Here is a 17755-nt window from a genome sequence, read left to right as displayed (position 1 = left end):
TTTCTCATAAAAAGGATGGGAAATGATGAAGCTCTGTATACAGCGGATCCTCAAGCGCAATCAACCCCGAGTATGGGTGCAACTATCAAGGGTGTACTGGGGCAGAGTAAGCGCCTGTTCAAAATGGGACGCGCATGATTCCAGGGTGCTTTACAATTCTTCCTGGGCCATTTCTGCCTTTTCGAAGTCCTTTTCCTCATCGCACAAGAAGTCCATAAAGCGGTTGTATCTTTCCAGTGAATTAGGAGATTTGTAGAAGCTGCATGGTAAGATTTGTATGCAAAAGCATTTTCCTTGGGACACCCTGGTGATCTGCAATGTCTTGTCCTCTTGATGCCAGAAAAGCTCCCCCAGCGACCATTCTGAACCCGAGACAGCCATTCTCGGCCAAGAAGGAGAGAATTCGTTCTCGAGGGGATAAGTTTGAGCGTTGGTCCTAGAAGACGGCTCAGAAGGGCGGCTCAGCCTAGCTCATATAGATAGGCTTTGAGATGGAAATTGACAACTAATAGAACAATAAAGTGTGTAGGTAGTCGAACAAAAGAAAGGGTCGAGGAGGTACTAATAAAAACAAAGCAAATCTGCCACTCTACTCCGCTCTCGATCAAGAAAATAATTAGGGCTGAGGTAATGATGGAAGTGAATATATCCCTGTCAACACACGCGACTAATTTTCTTTTTCTTTCCTCCATCCCAATCTCTCTTCTACACGTTAGTCCAGACCTTGGGTTTACATCCCTGGGCGAAAGTTGGACCCGAACAAGACTTCTTTATGACTTCCTTGCGTCTGAAAATGGCTTCCAAATTTCAGAATGAGGGAACTTGTGCCTATTTCGCTAAAGATTATGCTACAGCGCTGTAATTCTCTTTTCCTTTCTCCCCCCGTTCTTTTTTGGACTAGACGGCTGATTTCTATCTTGCTTCCCAGTTTCAAGTTCACCGAAACCATTCGAATCGAACCCAAGAAACACGATCTTTATCTGCAACGTTCTTCTGTGTACAGATTGCGGTCAGAATTTCAGGAATCATCGTCTGATGCGAGCAAAGCCATTTATCTTAGCCCAAATTCATACGAGGAATGGGTCTATAGGGAAATTGCGCTTGAGGGCTTAGGAAAGCCGGGTAGGTTTGGCCAATTAGTTCGGGAGACTGTAGTGCTAAGCCGGTCCAGTGGCTGCCCGTGACGCGCATACAAGAACCATCTAACTGCTCGATCTATGCCCAGCAATCAGAGCTCCAGATTACATTTTGGATAGAGAGCAGTGTTCCCCACAAACCTCGCGACGCTCCTCAAAGAATGGAACCTTAAGTTTCCCTCGGAGATACCACCATGCTCCTGTGGTGTTACCGTTCCCAGGCAGGAATTTAAAGTATTCGATAGAAAAGGAAAGGAGTTAAAGTACACTATCTTCCGGATCCACCGCAAGCCATGGGCCTTGTACAGAATTCTCGTTCTTCACGGCCTGGATGGGAGAGACAGACTTGTTGCTAGCGTCAGGTATTCAGCCCTGAATACATTCCTGTTGACGTGGAATGGTGTCAAAAATGGCTTTGAAACGGAGGTCTCTGCTGTCCGGATCTTCGGGGGATCATATGAAGAGATCAGATTTCATCGGGACGTATTTTGCAGTGCCCCCGAAAACCCCAGGCCGACCCGCGAGAGGCATAACTCTACTGCATCTTCAGATGCTCCGCCGTCTTCGATATTAGATTCTTCGGTCCAGCGTAGCCTGCCAAATGAGAGAGAAGGTCAGAGCACGATGAATGTTTTGATTTCAGCCAATAAATCTCGCGATGCCCCGGTGACCCGCCAGCCGAAAGCTGCAGTCCGCAAGATACCATATTATACTGCATCTACAAAAACTCCGCCATCTAGAATATTAGGTTATTCGGTCCTGAATAGATGCCTGCGCATTTTGGGGAAATATCCAAGTACGGCGAATGCTTCAACTCCAGCCATTAAATCAAGCGATGTCCCTGAGAATTCCCGGTCGAGGGAAGCAACCCGCAAGATACCTAATTCTACTGCATTTGCAGAAGCTCAACTGTCTACGAGCACAGATATCCCCGCCACAGAACAAAGCCGTCCGAGCACAGCGAATGCCCCAACTCCAGACGAATCTCCCGACCCATCCTCCTCCTCCTGTTCCGACTCCGTATCAACGGAATCATCAGACGTCGGAAGACGAGAAACCACCTGAGAAAATAAAGACCGAAAGCCCCCATTCATCCTCAATCCCAATAGACCTAACATCAGAGCCGTCTCCGGAGGTTAGCGGTGTGGCTGCATCATCTCGCGAAACCGAAGTCGTCTTCAAATTCATCTCCGAACAGCCCGATATGGCATGCCTCATCCCCATGGCGGAGTGCAATGATAGAAAGACCCTTTTCACTAAGACCCAGAAGTTCTTCCAGGTTTTGGATAAGGATGTTGAAGTTAGCATGCTGTCATGCCGGCTTCCTTCGCAGCAGGAGCAGCGGTACTTGTTTGAGGGTAGTGATGGGCAGTTTGAGTTGCTTGCCAAGGATATACGTGCGTTGAGTAGGGGGCAGGTCAGAGATTGACTGTTGATGTTAGGTGTGTAGCGTAGTTGTACTACTTAGGGTGGTTTGTGTGGGCACCGGCTGGGTTAAGGGTCTGGGGTCGTCGTTTTGTATTGGGTTCGAGGAGGGAAGCATTAGAGTGCTTGTCTGTTTGGGCTGTATATGTTTCTTGTACGAATAGATATATATACATGGCAAGAATTTATGAATCCGTGTACCTCAATATCATAAAATTGAGAGTAACTAACTATTAGTGGAAGACAGGAATAAATACATGTCACTTCTAATATATATATATCCCAACGCCACCACAACACCATGACGCCCCATTTTCCACAATTGCAAAGAAAACAAGATACCAAAGATGAGATTTATATGTACATTAAATCTGTACAATCTGCATAAACACACCCCATCCTAATTACAACTCCTGCTTATCCAACCCCCAAATCTCCCAATCCTTGAGCACCTCCCACCCCACCCGCCGTAACCGTCTCCTCCACCGCTGCGCATCCGGATTCGTCTGCAGCGGCAGACAAACATTATCCTCAAATTCCGCGAGAAGGTTCTCCTGTGAAAGTGGTTGGTGGTGGCGGGTTTTTGTGGGCGAGGTGGTGAAGGGGGATTGGTGGTCGTCTTCTCGGGGGCGTTTGCCGAGGATTGAGGTGGTGGTGGTGGATGGTTGGCGGAATTTTGGATGGCCGGGTTGTGGTTGTGGATGAGGTGTGATAGAGGGGAGTGTTGAATGAGGGGAGGTGATGTTCATGCCTAGGCCTGGGTTTGGTGTGCCGTTTTCGAATGTGGGTGTTTGGAGGGTTGGTGTGGTAGCGTAGTAGTTTGGAGATTCTTCTGTGTGTGGTTGATGCTGCGATGGTGGCTGTTGATGGTCGTCTGCGACGTATAACTCGAGCAACTCCCATGCTTTCCAGCCTACTCCTAGGACTTTGAGATTGCTGAAGATACTCTTGTCAGCTAGATGCGTGCCCATTTTCTCCATGAGAATCTTATCGTCCACTTCGACGAGATCTTGGAGTGTTCGCGCTGAAGCGATTGCGTTCCCAGTGTTTGTAGTCCGTGGCGCAGTCCCTGTCCCCGGTGTTCCATTGGGCGGCGAGGTGACATTTCCCGTGGGAATGAGAAGACGAAGCGCAACTAGCTTCCGGAGGAACGGAATGATGAGACCTAGCGTCTCCATACTGTTCAACTCCGTTGCAAAAGCAAACTGTTCTAGTTGTGGACTCGCGTGGACAAGGCGGGCAAGAGTAGATGCGGAAAGAGGCCATCGCGACGGCAGTAGGAGGTGGCGTAGTGTGGAGGCGTGGTTTGTCACGATGGCGTTTAGGTAGTTATCTCGGATGTTGAGCTGGAAGCTTGCAGGGTTTGGTGATGAGACGGTAGGGGAGTTCGAATGAGGATAGGCGTAGTCTGAGAATGGCGGCGGCGAGGACGAGCTCGGAGCTCTCGGGGAGACCACATCGTTGGCATCGCGAGGGGGATTGACGAAGTACAGCTTCTCCAAGCCTGTGAATTTCGCCAGAAACTCAGCGTGTCTCTTGGACAGCGCATCCTGTCTCATGCACTTGATTTGCAGGCGACTATTAGGCGGATTCGTCGGCCAGCTCCTGTCCACAAAAGTATTCATGAAACTCGGATCATCGGTGCCAGTATTGTTGAGAACCGTAACATCCTCCACCGTATTAGGATCAAACGCGATATTAAACTCCTCACTGTGCAGCGCATACAAATTCTGCAGCGCAATCTTCCGCACAGCCAACGGCTCCTTCGCCGCAACACATTTGCGAAAATAATCATGCAGCATAACACTCGGCTCCTGTGCATTGCGCATCCTTGGCGACCAATGCATATTCAACTCTTTCAGCCTCTTACACTTCCACAACAACGTCGAAATATCATCCGGATAACACAACGGGTCAATGTCCGTCAACTTCAACCTCTTCAAATGCGGCATCGGTGGAATAATAATCGTCGGTCTCGGATGCCGACTACTCGGAAACCGCACATTCAACGACGTCAAACGCGGCAACTGCGCAAGTCCCATATAAACCGTCTCCAGCATCTTCGTATTAAGCTCCCAGCTAAAGCTCTCCAGATCCGGCATGCGGTCCACGGCCGCGCGGACGGCGATATTCAGCATCATTGAGGAGTCGGGGACTCTTCCGACTCGCGCGTGTTCTTCGAGTTCGTGTTCGCGCCATTCGCCGCGGATGGTCAACGATCGGACGAGTTTCGCATACGGCCGTGTGATGACTGCGTTGAGGCCCATGGAGAAGGGGCTTGCGCTGCCCATGCCTTCGGGTTCTTCGCCGCAGTATCGGATTTTGTCGTAGGAGGTTAGGGTGAGGTTTCTGTAGAGGAGTGGGAGGGACATGTAGTTAAGGACCCGGCAGGTCCTGCATAGTCGGGCGAGGTCTGCGGTGTCGTCGACCTATTTCAACAAAATGTTAGTAGATACGATGCATCCGTATGATTTAAGCACGCACATAAGAAATAATCTTGTCTATCAAGTTCAACGGCATCACCATCAACGATGCGTCGCCCGGCATGTGCGCCGTGACGGTGGCTTCGAACATGTTTCGATTGACAGCCGCCATGGTGCGACGTCCACGAGCAATGATGTCACAGCATGGATCGGAGAGAACAGATGACCAGCAGAAAAAGAATGAGGCATCGATTGATGAGAACACAGTATCATGTCAGAGTGGAGGGTGTTGGCGAAGAGAGGAAAAAGAAAGAGCTTGGAGCTTCGGGGGTCTTGATTTGACGGGAGAAAAAGTTCCGCCTTGAGTATCGCGCAAGATTCGGTGTTAGTTCGTTCGTATTCGTCCCCGATAAGGCGCAGTAAGAATAGACAATTACGGAGAAGGCATTGTTAAGCAGAAGATATTTATATTCAGAGGATGTCTCTTTTATGTTCAAAAAAAAAAAAAAAAAAAAATGCAGCATCGGGTTCTCTGACCGTCTGTTAAGCTCACACCGCCTTGTATAGATCTCAGATCCCAGTTCAAGATAGCAAAAAAGTATATAGTTGAAAAGTCGTTAAAGAAATTATAGTATAGAAAGACATCGACAAGTTGAGAATATAAAATCCCGTATATACCACAGAAATAACCCTTGAAAAGAAAGAACGCGCCAGTCACTGGGTATCACTTGAATCTAGCTGTCAAAATCCCAATACTCCAAGATAAGAAAAACCGTTCCTCCCAAAACCCCGATATAATCAATTAATCATGACGATAGCTGGAAATATCCTCACTCGTCGCGCTTTTATCCTGCGCCGAAATGACCGAAAGATCGCCCGCGTTCCTGACCCGGCCGCTGTGGTGTAGGTTGGTAGACCGTCTGATCAGAACCCACCCCCTCAGAAGCTTGAGACGCATCCTGTGTGTGATTTGCAGAAAGATGCTCTGGAAAATGGTCATCGGGCCCGACCAGAGCCGCCGCTTCGGGGTCATAGCGCAGTTCATAATGGTTGGCATTATCGTCGGTTGCCCATGGCGGAGCGACCCGCGTCTGCGATGGAACCCTCACGGGTAGATTAGAATGACCGGAAGCCGGGTGGCTGGAGGCTGGACGACGGTCCTGTTCAAGAAGACTGGAGTCATTGAATAACTGCGCCGACCAGGTGCTTTGTCCCTGATTCCGGGCAGGAATGACGGTGACCGGCAAGGATGCATCAGCAGCTTGTCGTCCGCTTGCAGGACCTCTTTTGCGGTTGAAAGGGAAGAAATGATTGTCTCTGCGCGGGACATTGGGCTGCTGTTCGTGCCCCTCGTTTTCGGAGAAATCTGACTCTTTCTCCTCCTCGGGATGCTCTGCCTGTGCGGAGGCGACTTCCCTTGGCGGAGACGCACGTCTTCGTTTGAATGGGTTCAATAGACTCCGCCACCGTGGATCCGTGTGGACGGTTTGGGTCAGCCCGTCTCGATGCTGTTGCGCCGTGAGAGCTTCGCCGGAATGATCATTATGCTGTCTGATATCCTCCTCTTTGGGCCAATCCGTTTCCTCCTCCTCTTCCATATAAGGCATCATCACCGGCGGGGTGGGACTCGAAACAGGGTGATAGCGGACATTATACACTGTGCTCGCTGCACTGTTGGTGTCTGCCCGACTGACAGGCGTGACCGCTACCGGTGGTGGAGTGGGCCGGGCTGCTCTCCGGCGTCGTGACTCGGCAAAGAGGGCGTATGTTTGACTCTGTGGGCCAGCCTGTCTTCCATGTCCATTATTTCGGGTTCGCAGCGGATGATGTGCTAAGCCCATCATGCCTCCCCATCCTGACGATGCCCCTGTACCACCGCCTCGATTGTTCCCATTGTAGGTTTGGCGCGGCCAATCGACTTCTTCAGATGGCGTAATCTCCAACATTTCATCGCCGTCAAAGATCTCTCTTCCGAGAATTCCATCCTTCCTTTCATCGCGCTCCAAGGCCTCGATCCGTTCCACCCATTCCCAGACCACGACACTCGCTGCGGCAGATCCAACCCACCGGATGTAACTACCCCAGCCAGCCACGTCGGGTTTTGCGATGTCCAATACGAAAAACACAACCGGGGTTAACACGGCGCAGAGCGATAACAGGGCTACCAGGCATATATTTTTCATCTTCGGGTGAAAGAACGCGAATCGATGTTTCGATAAGGAATAAAAGATAACCCATGCGGCATAGAGCAAGTTCAGGGAAAGTTCGAATAGGTAACTGAGCGCAGGAATCGCATCGTCGTATAACCGTGGTCGCGTAGTATTGGATTTCACAAGGAAGTTCTCGAGAATGCTAAAAGTCGTATCCAACACGATTAATGCAAAACCAGCCCATTTGATCATGACTTTTTCTTTGTGTCGCGGGAATAATCGAATCAACGTTTGGACCTGAGCAAGCCAGAGGAAGGTGCTGGATATGACGCGAACTATTCGAATTTCGTTCCCATCAATAACCTCTGCAGTTAGTGCTTCAGCGTCCGAGTATCCGTATATATACTGCCTCTCAGCGACCTTGAACGAGTCCGCACTCGCGATGGTCAACGAGATGGCAACCAATATTGCAGCAACTTTTTGAAGCCATGGTCGGCCACCGACTCCCACAGTCGAGGAACCACCACTATATGAACCTCCAAGCATACCATGTCGACTCAGAAAATTCGCGCCACCGCTGGGACCACCAATGTAATATGTACGCGGAGTAATCAAAAGGATGATAACGAGAAGATAGCTGACAACAGTGGCGCAACCGATCGCATATAACTGCGGCGTAACGGACGAGTAAAAGGGGTCGCGGGTATCCAGTACGGCAGAAGGATTCGTAACATTCGACGGCTCGCCCGTACACAGAGGCTCAAAGACCGCATTCTGCGTCAGGGTGAGGGTCGCAGTCCGGTTCAAGTGAATATAACCATGCTGTGGGAGGAGAAACGGCGTACAACCGGGGTGATAACTCGTAGTGGTTGTGGAGGTTGGCTGAGCCCAGATCTGGCGGGGAGTCAGGCCAGCGGCGTCCCTCATGGTTGGTTACTCTGGAAGGATTCACGTCGTCGTCCTCGTCTTCGTCGTCGTCGTCGTCGTCGTCGCCGTCGCTGTCGTTGACGTTGCGGGCCGCTCATGTATGGTCTGAAACCATCGGAAATTATCCCCTTTTTAACAAGCATACAGTCCCGATATCCTTCGCTAGTCAGCTGTTCTTTTCCCTTATGTAGGCATGGCTGAGGATCGATGGAGGAAAGGAGTATCGAGTATCGGATGCAGCGGTCGAGTCAAGTCGGGGATGGGATCGTGACGTAGTAATCGGAGTAGGTAAATGGGCTAAGATGGACAATAAGAAATATTCGAAATTAAGGTATAGAGGATGTTTAACGAGTGATGGAGATTAGTCCAACGGTTAAGGGGCGCGGAGGATCAGAGCCCAAGAAAGGCGTTCATTCGTTTTTGCCGACCGCCGATGATCCGCCACCCGGGCGGTCGACGGTCGAGATTCGGTCACTGTACCACTATGTCCTCTGAGCTTTTTATTATGAGAATTGGGTTAAACATACAATGACAGCTGCAATAAGATTGATTTAGTATTGAAATTCCTATTGTGGCATGATATACAAAGTACTCGTTAACCATGCAATGGTATATACAATAGAGCGTGAAATAAATGATGAAACCGTGGATATCAAAACTACGAGTTGTGGTACAATGTCGAACAAAGGCATGAAGACAGGGTATTCTCATGCCATGCGAGATGTGAAGAGATCGAAGGAAGGGATGAAGAAAGTGCCCCGATGCATTGAACGGTGCATGATCATCTCGGGGGTGGAGGATAGGACATCGGTGCCGGGGCAGTGTAGGGCGACATGAGCGTTGCCCCTTGCGCTGCTGCTATTTTGGTGCGATCCTCTTCTCGTTTCTTGATTTCCGTCTCGTCTTGGATAAGGGTACAGCAGGTACAGCAGGTAGCGCGGACGCAGTCAGATCCGATATCGCCTCTGATGCTGTATGCTTTTCGAGTCCGCTTATGTTGGATGGTTGCCAGAAGCCCTAGCATCGTTAGCTAAATTATTCAGCTGGAGAAAGAGAGACGAAGCTCACATTGACAACCACACAGCAGAGCCATTGCTGTACAGGACCCATTGCACGCGCTATACCCTAAGAGATTTGTTGGGTCTTCTTTTCGCGACTTCAGAGTAAGCCGGTACTGTGTCTTTCCATATAGGATACAAGGACAAAAAATTCCCAGACAGCAAGTACTGATATTCGAGCAATCGCACATGCTATGACTCCATGTCCCGCCTTTGATCTCTTGGTTCGGATGTTTTACTTGACCGGGCTGGTGGTATGCAGCTACATCCTCCGGGACTGCTACCTGCCCTGTGCTTGTCGCCGTTGGTGGAGGGAACCGTGGAAACTGAGGAGAATGCAACGGGTTTGTATCTGGCGCGACAGCCAGAGGACGGGAGTTTGGGTTCTGTTCCGGTGGTGTTTGATCTGTCTTCAAGGGTAGCGGCCCTGGCGACCTTGGAGTAGGATCCTGCACATACTGCGGTGCTTCCACAGAAGGGGGTTGGGGTTGTACGGGAGGTTGAGGGTGAGGTTGAATCATCTCATCGGCAAATGGGGCGTAGTTTGCTGGATGCTGTTCCGGCGGCGGAGGAGAGCCAGAAGTATAAGGAGAGGCGACCGAGTCATTTTGTAGATATTGGGTTTTCTCATTCACTAAATTTGGCGATTGTTGCGATACATGTCTGGACACTGTTTGCTCTGGTTCCTGGGGTTGTTCTTGTTGTTCCTGCATGCGCTGTTGGTGTTGTGTTGGATCCACGGCGGCTGCTGGTTGGTAACCCGGGGCATGCATCTCCAACGGCGTCTGAAGGAAGGAATATCTGCGATTTACATTGTTCGTATCTAAGCGTAATTGGCGGTTCATTGTGTCTGGTTCACAGTAGATTATGAGATTGTCGCAAAGCAAGTAACGGTCGTTTTGACTCGGTTTCGGATGATTTAGGGACGAATAAGGCTGCCCAAGGTCACTGCAAGCGATGCTGATTCAAATCGATAAGAAAAGAGCGTGTATGCTGCAGCTTGGGGGAAATCAGCGACAGCACATGTACCTGGATGTACAAGTATGTACACTCCACCGATGATGGCCGGCGGAGACACGATGCAGATGGTGCAGTTAAAGGATGAACAAGATAACAAAAACACAGAATATAATACAAGAATATTATAGACAGAGAATGAGAAAGATCAGTAAAGATCAATAGAGCAAACACTTGTTAGAAGTGTAGGCAGAAGTAAAGGTGTGTAAGAGTGAGAGTGGCCACCGGGCGTCGGCTTCGGGAGGACAGTGACAGTGACATGCATATTCGGGCTCGCTGTGTATCGTCGAGACCTCTCTTTCTTAGTATTCTGCATAACGATGTGGGCTTTACTGGGGACATCCAGTCAGAAGCATTTGGCGGTGGTTCGGCAGCTGCCGTTGGAAGATGAGGAACGGCGCCATCACAGCGCCGTCGATTTTGATCACATCACATCAAGCGCTCGCCAATGAGAAGAGTAGGATGACTGCGCCGCATTAGTAGTGTTTGGAGAAGGACTCATAAGTGGTCTCCGTACTGAACAAATATGTTTGTAGAGCCAGTCAAGTATGACAATGTTCTGGAATATGTATCTTGATAACGGCCAGCTGCAGAGTGTCCCGGGGTGATGCACTGATGTACAAGGGGGCATGTGGCCACAGCAGAGATATATGTACCCTGTGCTCTGTACCCTGTACTCCATAATAGGCTAGTATTTCTCTACCTCTATATCTTCAATTTGATATTGACTGTCTGTCGTCATTGTTGATGTTTGTCAGGTGACCCAAAGTGGTAACCCAAGGCAGCCACCATTGCCCTTACTGGAACTAAAAGAGTAGATATATATACAGAGTACAAGTGTGTATTATATGTGTACTCTATATTCCGTACTATCAATGATTCTAATGCATTAGGTCAATTCTCTTCTAAGATACTTGTGTCTACTAACTATCAGTATCCTAAAGCACTATACAGAATACTCCGTACTGTACAAGTACTCTGTACAGTATCCGCCCTACGCCCCACAAAAGGCGGTGAGCAGATCCTCTCCTTTCATCGTCTTCTTCCCTCCCTTGTTAGTATCCCTACTACTCCTGCTACACTACTACCACCACCACTACTACTACCACCGCTAGTATCTCACTTTCCTTTCTTTAGTTAATGCCAAAACTGCTCTCATCCAGTAATAACTGTTCCTGTCTCCCCAGTTCCTCCCAAGAATTCCCCATTATTGGTGCATCAATCCCTCTGGCCTGTCAGAACTCGCGCCCCGGGAACGTGGTTGGTGAACCGGTGGTGACGCCAATTCCTTCCTTCCTGTTTGGGTCTCCTTTATCCCAATCCTCCTACCTGATTCTGTCACTTACATCCCTCTCTAATCTATCTATTCTACGTCACTCTCCAATATCACTCACTCTCCAGTCCTGCAATTCCCAACCAATGTCCTCTCCATGTCAACCCCTCCGCCTGCCGAAAAGAAGACCGTGTCTGATCAACCCCTGGTGACACCTGCGGCTGCTGCCCATCATGATTGCCTCGCTCGTCGCCACCAGCAGCTGCGACAGGGGGACAATCAACATCAGGATGAACAGGCCCCGTCGCCCTCCCGTGCTGAATCGCCGTCTGCTTATCAATGGTCCCTACCCACTTCCTCTTCCGCTCCTCCTTTAAAGAAACACCCGAAGCACCCTCCCGAACTGGAGAGACTCACTCGTCCTCATCGCTCCCGCAGTCCCCAGCTCTCGGAACGAGATAGCATCTTTGCGACCAATTACTTGCCCTCTGACAGTGAAGCACAAGCTTTGTCCTCTCTACCTTCCCGCGATGACGACAACAGTCGTCCGGCCGGTGTGAGCTCCAAGCTCGGACAGCAAAATGCACCATCTCCCGTCTCAATTTCTGTTCCCACCACTTCCAAGGTCCTTCCCCTTCGTCCTCATCGCGGCGAGGCCGCCCGCATGGAAGTTGACGTTGACAGAAGTTCCTATCACTCCTCTCAGTTGCGTCCTCCCTTCCTGTCGCCACCCGTTAGCACTCATGCCGCCTTGCTGTCCGCCACTGGTACCGGGGATCGACCTCGGGGCTCCGATGACCTCGACTCCGTAGCAGAGCTCGCATCATCCATTCCAATCCCAGGAAATCTGCAATCCCGATCCCATGAGTCAGGTACGAAATCCGCCCCACCTCCAGAGGATCCGTGGTCGGTCGATCGTCCTGCCGTTCGGTCTTCCGCCATCAGCTCTCCATCGTCGGGACCATTGGGCACGACTCAGGTACCGGAAGAACGTGGGGACCCGCGGGATTTCCCGTGGGATGGTCGTGACGAGGTGCAAAACAAGGTTAAGCGGAGTTCGAGTCGGGGTCGGCGTGGTATGGTGGAACACTCAATTGAGGCGAACTTGGCAAACGCGGAACCTGCATCGCATGTGCGCAGCCGCAAGTCTAGCCATTATCTGGGCTTGTTTAAAGAGAATACCACAACCTCACCAGACCGGAAGAGGAACCAGGACCGCGGTTGGAAAACCGAGGAGCCGTGGGTGATGTCAGACGAGGTCGCGTTGGAGGCACCTCCCGGTTCTGGGGCATGGCCATCCGAAAAAGCCGCCAAGCGAAGGAGCTCCAAGAGTCTGTCCCATCCGTCATTTGTTGCTGATGCACCAGTGACCATTGAACCTTCGTCACGGACCGACAGCCATCCGCAGGCCCAGACGGATGATCTGGTCAAGTATCAATACAGAGCGTTGCCTCGCAACTTATTGGAGGAAATTCGAAACTTTCATTTGACCCCCGGTGGTGCACGGGGTTCCTCATTCTCTAAGAGCATCCCGACCCAGTACACAGAAGGCGGTCGAGAGTACGCTCGGGAGCCGGTCTCAGGGGACGAGGCAGCCTCACCTGATGCGTTTAGAGTGCAACGTCGTGGCTCCTCTCAATTTGAAGATGAGGAGGAAGAAAAAGAACAGATTTCGTCTGCTTTGTACTTCCCTCATGAGCGCGTGACAGTGTCGGACGAAGTTGACCCGTACAAGGCTCATGCGAACGATCAGGATAGTCTCAAACATTTTGAAGTATCAACACCTGACACTGGTCCAATCCTGCTGCCGGGCAAGGGCCATGATGTTCTTCCGGGTGATCAGGAGGTGAACCATGTCGATATCTCTCTCCGCTCTAAAAATGACAGTAGAATCTTGCACGGCGATCTACAAGATCTACAAGCCCCTCTAGAAGAAGAGATAAATGACAAAGCTTTGACTACCATCTCCGAACGCAGCCATGACTACTCCACCTGTGAATCCGAACTTGCTTCTGAAGACGAAAGTGGATTGTCGACCCATGAGGAGTCGAGCGTCACGGAAGATGATGCCGCCGCCGCCGACATAACGCCCACCGCAACTCCCACTCAGCGAAACCGGTATCTGCGGCAGGGACGTAAGCATGGCAAGGCCGCCCCGGTGGGTGCTGTCGAATTAAAGCCTTATCGGCATCAAGTTGGTGGGCATACGACGGTGTTTCGTTTCTCCAGGCGTGCTGTATGCAAGCAACTGAACAATAGGGAAAATGAGTTCTACGAACGCATCGAGCGCAGGCATCCAGAGATGCTGATGTTTCTTCCAAGGTTCGTAACCCTTTTAACTTTATGTGTCTTTGATGTACTAATCATTTTTGACAGATACATCGGGGTCTTGAATGTCACCTTTTCCAAAGGTTCCAAACGTCACAAGTCGCATCCTGAGGGCCAACCTGAGCATACAGACAACGAAACCGCCAAGGATGAGCAACCTGCCAAGCAAGCAGCCGCGAATGGTGCGCAGCCCCCCGAAAATGGGGAGCCGCAGCGGATCTTCAGCCACAGCCAGAAACAGGCGCCCGGCGTCACACCGAAAGTGATTCTCGAGAATAATCGTCACATCATCCCAGTCGATCTCTTCTCCAGCCACCACCAGAGACCTCGAACTGCGGACGCGACCACTCTCTCCTCTAAGCCCCGCTTCCCCACTGGCAATGAATTGCGGGGCCGTCTGCCGTTGAAGACGAGCATTGAAGAGCAAAACCCTCCCGAGACGTCGATCTCGAAACGGCCCAATATCAGTTGGGGTGCAACTACTGTCAACCGGAAATTGCAGGAGCAGGTTCTTCGAGAAGTCTTCAGCCCTCCTGCCATCCATCACCATCGACGACATCCCCGAGGTCGCTTAATCATGCCTAGAACCACCTCAGATAGTGGCCGTCGACGGGCTAATCTTTCGGAGGATCACACTGCGAGTAGCCGTCGTATCGCACCGGAATCCAATGAGCCTCAACGCTCGGATGCCATCGACATTGCGATTAAATCCGATGAGGTCCCAGGGCTGTCATCGTCGGCCTCAACCGCGCTGGATGCGACCAAAAACCGTCTCGAGCAGATCCGAGCAGAAGAGGGACAGCCACGCACCAGTTCTCTGAACAGACACCGGCAGATGCGGCGGCGACATTCGGGAAGTGGTCTGCAAAGACGAGGCAGCTTGGACAGCAAGCCCGGCGATCTCGTCTTTTTCGACGATGATGGCTACGGTGGAGATCAAGAGGATGAAATTTTTGCCATGGAAGGCGATGCTCCAATGGCATCGGATCGTCCTGCGGCCAAGCCGTCCGCCCCAAGTGCACCGGAAGTTCCTCTCCTTGGTGGTAATGTACATCATGCACCTCCAGCGATCTCAGAACCACCACCCAAGCCTCCTCTCCCCCCTCAAATGAAAGAAGATGGCCGTTTCTACCTTCCGACCAATCCGAAGGAAGCACAAACCATGAAGGATGAAAGAGTCCAATACTTTTTGCTGCTTGAGGATCTCACCGCCGGAATGAACAAACCTTGCGTGCTGGATCTGAAGATGGGAACACGTCAATACGGGATGGAAGCTGATGAGAAGAAGCAGAAGTCACAACGGCGCAAGTGCCAGACTACGACTTCTCAACAGCTGGGAGTGCGACTCTGTGGCATGCAGACCTGGAACGTCAAGAAACAGGATTATACTTTTGAAGACAAGTATTTCGGACGCGATCTGAGATCCGGTCGCGAATTCCAGGATGCTCTAACCCGTTTCCTCTACGATGGTATCAGCCACGGAAGTGTGGCCAAGAAAATTCCGATCATTCTGGAGAAGCTTTCGAAATTGGAGAACATCATTCGCAAACTGAAAAGCTATCGCCTGTACGCTAGCAGCCTTCTGATTCTGTACGATGGTGAACTGAGCCCATTCGACACAGCTCCTCATACTCAAGGTCCTCAGCATCAATCCGGAAACAAACGGCCTGGTTTGCAACGTAATGCTTCGGACGATGGGCATAACAACTTGAACGTTCATCTCAAGATTGTCGACTTTGCCAACTGCGTGACTGGCGAAGACGAATTGCCTCCAAGTGCTCGATGTCCACCTCAGCACCCCCATGACATTGACCGTGGTTATTTGCGTGGTCTGCGCTCACTCAAAACGTACTTTCGACGTATCTTGAAGGAGATCACTCACGACGACTACTTGGAACGGGGTGAAAATGAGGCCATTGCCCTTGGTACTCGGGTCACGAATCACGACGATATTTCTGACCGGGGCTGGGATGAGGCGATGGACAACGATCCTGGTGAAGTCAGTGTTTGATACGACTTTTTCTTTTCTTTCCTTGTTCTCTTTCTTATTTTTTATTTTTCGTTTTTCGTTTCAATTTCGGTTTCGATTCTTTTTCTTTATCCCCGCTTGTTCCTTCATCTTCTTGAGTTAGGAGTTGGCATCATGTCTTCAATTATGCTCATATGGATACCAAGGGAAATGGCGTCGACATTTGCATGGCAAGGGCTCGGGTCTTGTTTGTTTTTCGTGTTCGTGTTCGTTTTTGGTTTTGCTAAGATACACCTTGCGCTTCCTCTAATTTCGATTCTTTCGCACGTTCCATGATGTCAACGACACAGTTATGACTGGCATAGGGGGGGTTGACAACTGGTCATCTTTGGTGATAGCAATACGATAATGATGATTCATGGCGCCTTGTTCAGCCCTGGGCCTTTTGCGTCTATTCATGCCTGGATGTATTGTTAGAACAGAGTCTTGGGGAGCGATTCCCATTCGTTGCGTGTGTTCGTGTTTCATTTTCTATTCCTATTCTTCCTTCTCGGGCTTGTGCTATTACTTATACCACCGGGGAGACTCCCTGGATTCGTTTTCTGCAGTTCGCAAAGCATGGGTGGTATCTGGAGCAGTTCACTTTGTGTACATAATCGGTTGGCGTCTTAGATTAGATCTTCCTAATCGGACATTTTTATTGGGATCTTGCGCTTTTTAGTCACGTAATCTTGTAGTGTGCTATATCGATAGGACCATTGCTATCCCGAAGGATATATACATTGCTTGAAACAGGGATTCCCTCCTAGGTCTACCACACGACCACCCAGTGAATAGTTGATGTCTGTTTTCTACTTCTTTATCTGGTCTTTCACCGACATCCACCTCCTAGACAAAACCCAACACCCCCAACCCTCACGCAGCAAACGCGTCATTTATCCTCATATCCTCAAAATACCTACTCGCGGTGCTTCCTGCTACAGAAGGAAACCTCTCTTACCAAAGTTCAAGGAACTTACATCCTGATACTCAAATCAAAATGGCGTGATGAACCGATAGATCGGTTTCAATGGACACCACCAACATCAAAGTTCCGTGGAACCCCCTGATGGCCTTTTTTTTTTTTTTTTTTTTTAACCCCCATCCCTCAAAGTTCTACCCCAAAAACGGGGATAATAAGCTAGCCGGATGGAATGGCTGTGTTGGGGCGTTTTCTGAGAACGTCCTGGAGCAAGGCCAGCAAGTTCTTTGGCTAGATTTGCTGCATCTATGTGCATATGGATGATATAGCCCTTTAATATCTATCAAGCTACTGAAGAAGCCACTTCCTCAGGTCACAACGGATTTGTTGAATTGTTGCGAAACGCCTATGGATGGTCCACAATCAGCACCCTACTGGAGTGGGACGTTCGATGTAGGTGACAAAGACAAGGAGGTTGTAGCTTCATGTCAGAATGGTGAGATTATCGTTGTGCAATGGACTGGAGGACTGTTAATGAATGGTCTTCTGAGTGATACGAATGGCAGAGGATGGCAAACAAGAAAGAAGACGCCTGATGGAACTGTGGGACAAACACGGATCGTTGAAGCCAACTTGCGAGATATATAGATGAGGACAGAATGCCGGCGGTAGTTTTGTTTATGATACGAGTTACCTACTCCACGTCATTTCACAGTATTGCGACTATATCGAGTTCCAGATCGGCGAACCAGATTCCGTCAACCTGGGCCTCCAGATAACACGCGGCTTGACTAATGAGAACTAGAGAATGAATCCGGTGTGCATATTTTCAGAATGACTGGCACGCGCTGGAAATACTAGCGTCAGACCCAAAATCGACGCCGTTGCTCACCTTGCTTATACCTACCTCAAATATTTCTCGTGTATAGGACAGAAAAGAAATGACTCCCTGACAACCAAGATAATCAGGACTCGCAAACCTCCTGAGAGTTGTCACAGTCTTTTGGCCGCGGGGAATTGACGAGGCTGGCGGAATATGTTCGGGTTAGGGCTGAGTTGTATATTGAGTATGACTCTTGCCACCGAAG

General features: G+C 50.1%; 7 protein-coding genes across 7 annotated transcripts; 3 read left to right on the top strand and 4 right to left on the bottom strand.

The window, feature by feature from the left end:
- Positions 1-19: 19 nt before the first annotated feature.
- Positions 20-506, bottom strand: ASPGLDRAFT_865208 (uncharacterized protein). The gene is made up of 2 exons (XM_022550390.1): positions 155-506; positions 20-96 (listed from the first exon to the last, which is right to left on the bottom strand). Exons 1-2 carry the CDS (start codon positions 379-381, stop codon positions 51-53), a joined length of 273 nt encoding a protein of 90 aa, XP_022397046.1. The 5' UTR covers positions 382-506; the 3' UTR covers positions 20-50.
- A 230-nt stretch (positions 507-736) lies between these two features.
- Positions 737-1370, top strand: ASPGLDRAFT_865121 (uncharacterized protein). The gene is made up of 3 exons (XM_022550389.1): positions 737-858; positions 929-1122; positions 1172-1370. The coding sequence occupies exons 1-3, from the start codon at positions 773-775 to the stop codon at positions 1204-1206; spliced, it is 315 nt and encodes a 104-aa protein (XP_022397045.1). The 5' UTR covers positions 737-772; the 3' UTR covers positions 1207-1370.
- A 689-nt stretch (positions 1371-2059) lies between these two features.
- On the top strand, positions 2060-2743 carry ASPGLDRAFT_51558 (uncharacterized protein). Its single transcript, XM_022547558.1, has one exon. It carries the CDS (start codon positions 2101-2103, stop codon positions 2563-2565), a length of 465 nt encoding a protein of 154 aa, XP_022397044.1. The 5' UTR covers positions 2060-2100; the 3' UTR covers positions 2566-2743.
- Positions 2744-2752: 9 nt separating this feature from the next.
- Positions 2753-5421, bottom strand: ASPGLDRAFT_179083 (uncharacterized protein). The gene is made up of 2 exons (XM_022542936.1): positions 5046-5421; positions 2753-4990 (listed from the first exon to the last, which is right to left on the bottom strand). The coding sequence occupies exons 1-2, from the start codon at positions 5154-5156 to the stop codon at positions 2966-2968; spliced, it is 2136 nt and encodes a 711-aa protein (XP_022397043.1). The 5' UTR covers positions 5157-5421; the 3' UTR covers positions 2753-2965.
- A 79-nt stretch (positions 5422-5500) lies between these two features.
- ASPGLDRAFT_51556 (PalH/RIM21 family protein) lies at positions 5501-8421 on the bottom strand. Its single transcript, XM_022547557.1, has one exon. The coding sequence runs from the start codon at positions 8059-8061 to the stop codon at positions 5830-5832; it is 2232 nt and encodes a 743-aa protein (XP_022397042.1). The 5' UTR covers positions 8062-8421; the 3' UTR covers positions 5501-5829.
- Positions 8422-8842: 421 nt separating this feature from the next.
- Positions 8843-9964, bottom strand: ASPGLDRAFT_69443 (DUF614 domain protein; the record flags this gene model as incomplete). The annotated part of the gene is made up of 2 exons (XM_022549371.1): positions 8843-9078; positions 9130-9964. 2 exons carry the CDS (start codon positions 9962-9964, stop codon positions 8843-8845), a joined length of 1071 nt encoding a protein of 356 aa, XP_022397041.1.
- Positions 9965-11566: 1602 nt separating this feature from the next.
- On the top strand, positions 11567-15748 carry ASPGLDRAFT_134826 (inositol polyphosphate kinase KCS1; the record flags this gene model as incomplete). The annotated part of the gene is made up of 2 exons (XM_022541325.1): positions 11567-13731; positions 13786-15748. The coding sequence occupies 2 exons, from the start codon at positions 11567-11569 to the stop codon at positions 15746-15748; spliced, it is 4128 nt and encodes a 1375-aa protein (XP_022397040.1).
- Positions 15749-17755: the final 2007 nt, after the last annotated feature.

The sequence above is a fragment of the Aspergillus glaucus genome, assembly GCF_001890805.1.
Source record: "Aspergillus glaucus CBS 516.65 unplaced genomic scaffold ASPGLscaffold_24, whole genome shotgun sequence".
In the NCBI taxonomy this organism is placed as follows: domain Eukaryota; kingdom Fungi; phylum Ascomycota; class Eurotiomycetes; order Eurotiales; family Aspergillaceae; genus Aspergillus; species Aspergillus glaucus.
This window is presented reverse-complemented; position numbering and strand designations above follow the sequence as displayed.

Bases quoted from the DNA above. Each gene is read 5' to 3' on its own strand.
- ASPGLDRAFT_179083 (XM_022542936.1), bottom strand. From the start codon at position 5,156: ATGGCGGCTGTCAATCGAAACATGTTCGAAGCCACCGTCACGGCGCAC. The intron at 4,991-5,045 runs GTGCGTGCTTAA...TTGTTGAAATAG, and splicing joins TAGACAAGATTATTTCTTAT to GTCGACGACACCGCAGACCT.
- ASPGLDRAFT_865121 (XM_022550389.1), top strand. From the start codon at position 773: ATGACTTCCTTGCGTCTGAAAATGGCTTCCAAATTTCAGAATGAGGGA. The intron at 859-928 runs GTAATTCTCTTT...CTTGCTTCCCAG, and splicing joins AAAGATTATGCTACAGCGCT to TTTCAAGTTCACCGAAACCA. The intron at 1,123-1,171 runs GTAGGTTTGGCC...AAGCCGGTCCAG, and splicing joins TGAGGGCTTAGGAAAGCCGG to TGGCTGCCCGTGACGCGCAT.
- ASPGLDRAFT_51558 (XM_022547558.1), top strand. From the start codon at position 2,101: ATGCCCCAACTCCAGACGAATCTCCCGACCCATCCTCCTCCTCCTGTT.
- ASPGLDRAFT_51556 (XM_022547557.1), bottom strand. From the start codon at position 8,061: ATGAGGGACGCCGCTGGCCTGACTCCCCGCCAGATCTGGGCTCAGCCA.
- ASPGLDRAFT_865208 (XM_022550390.1), bottom strand. From the start codon at position 381: ATGGCTGTCTCGGGTTCAGAATGGTCGCTGGGGGAGCTTTTCTGGCAT. The intron at 97-154 runs GTAAAGCACCCT...ACTCTGCCCCAG, and splicing joins GAAATGGCCCAGGAAGAATT to TACACCCTTGATAGTTGCAC.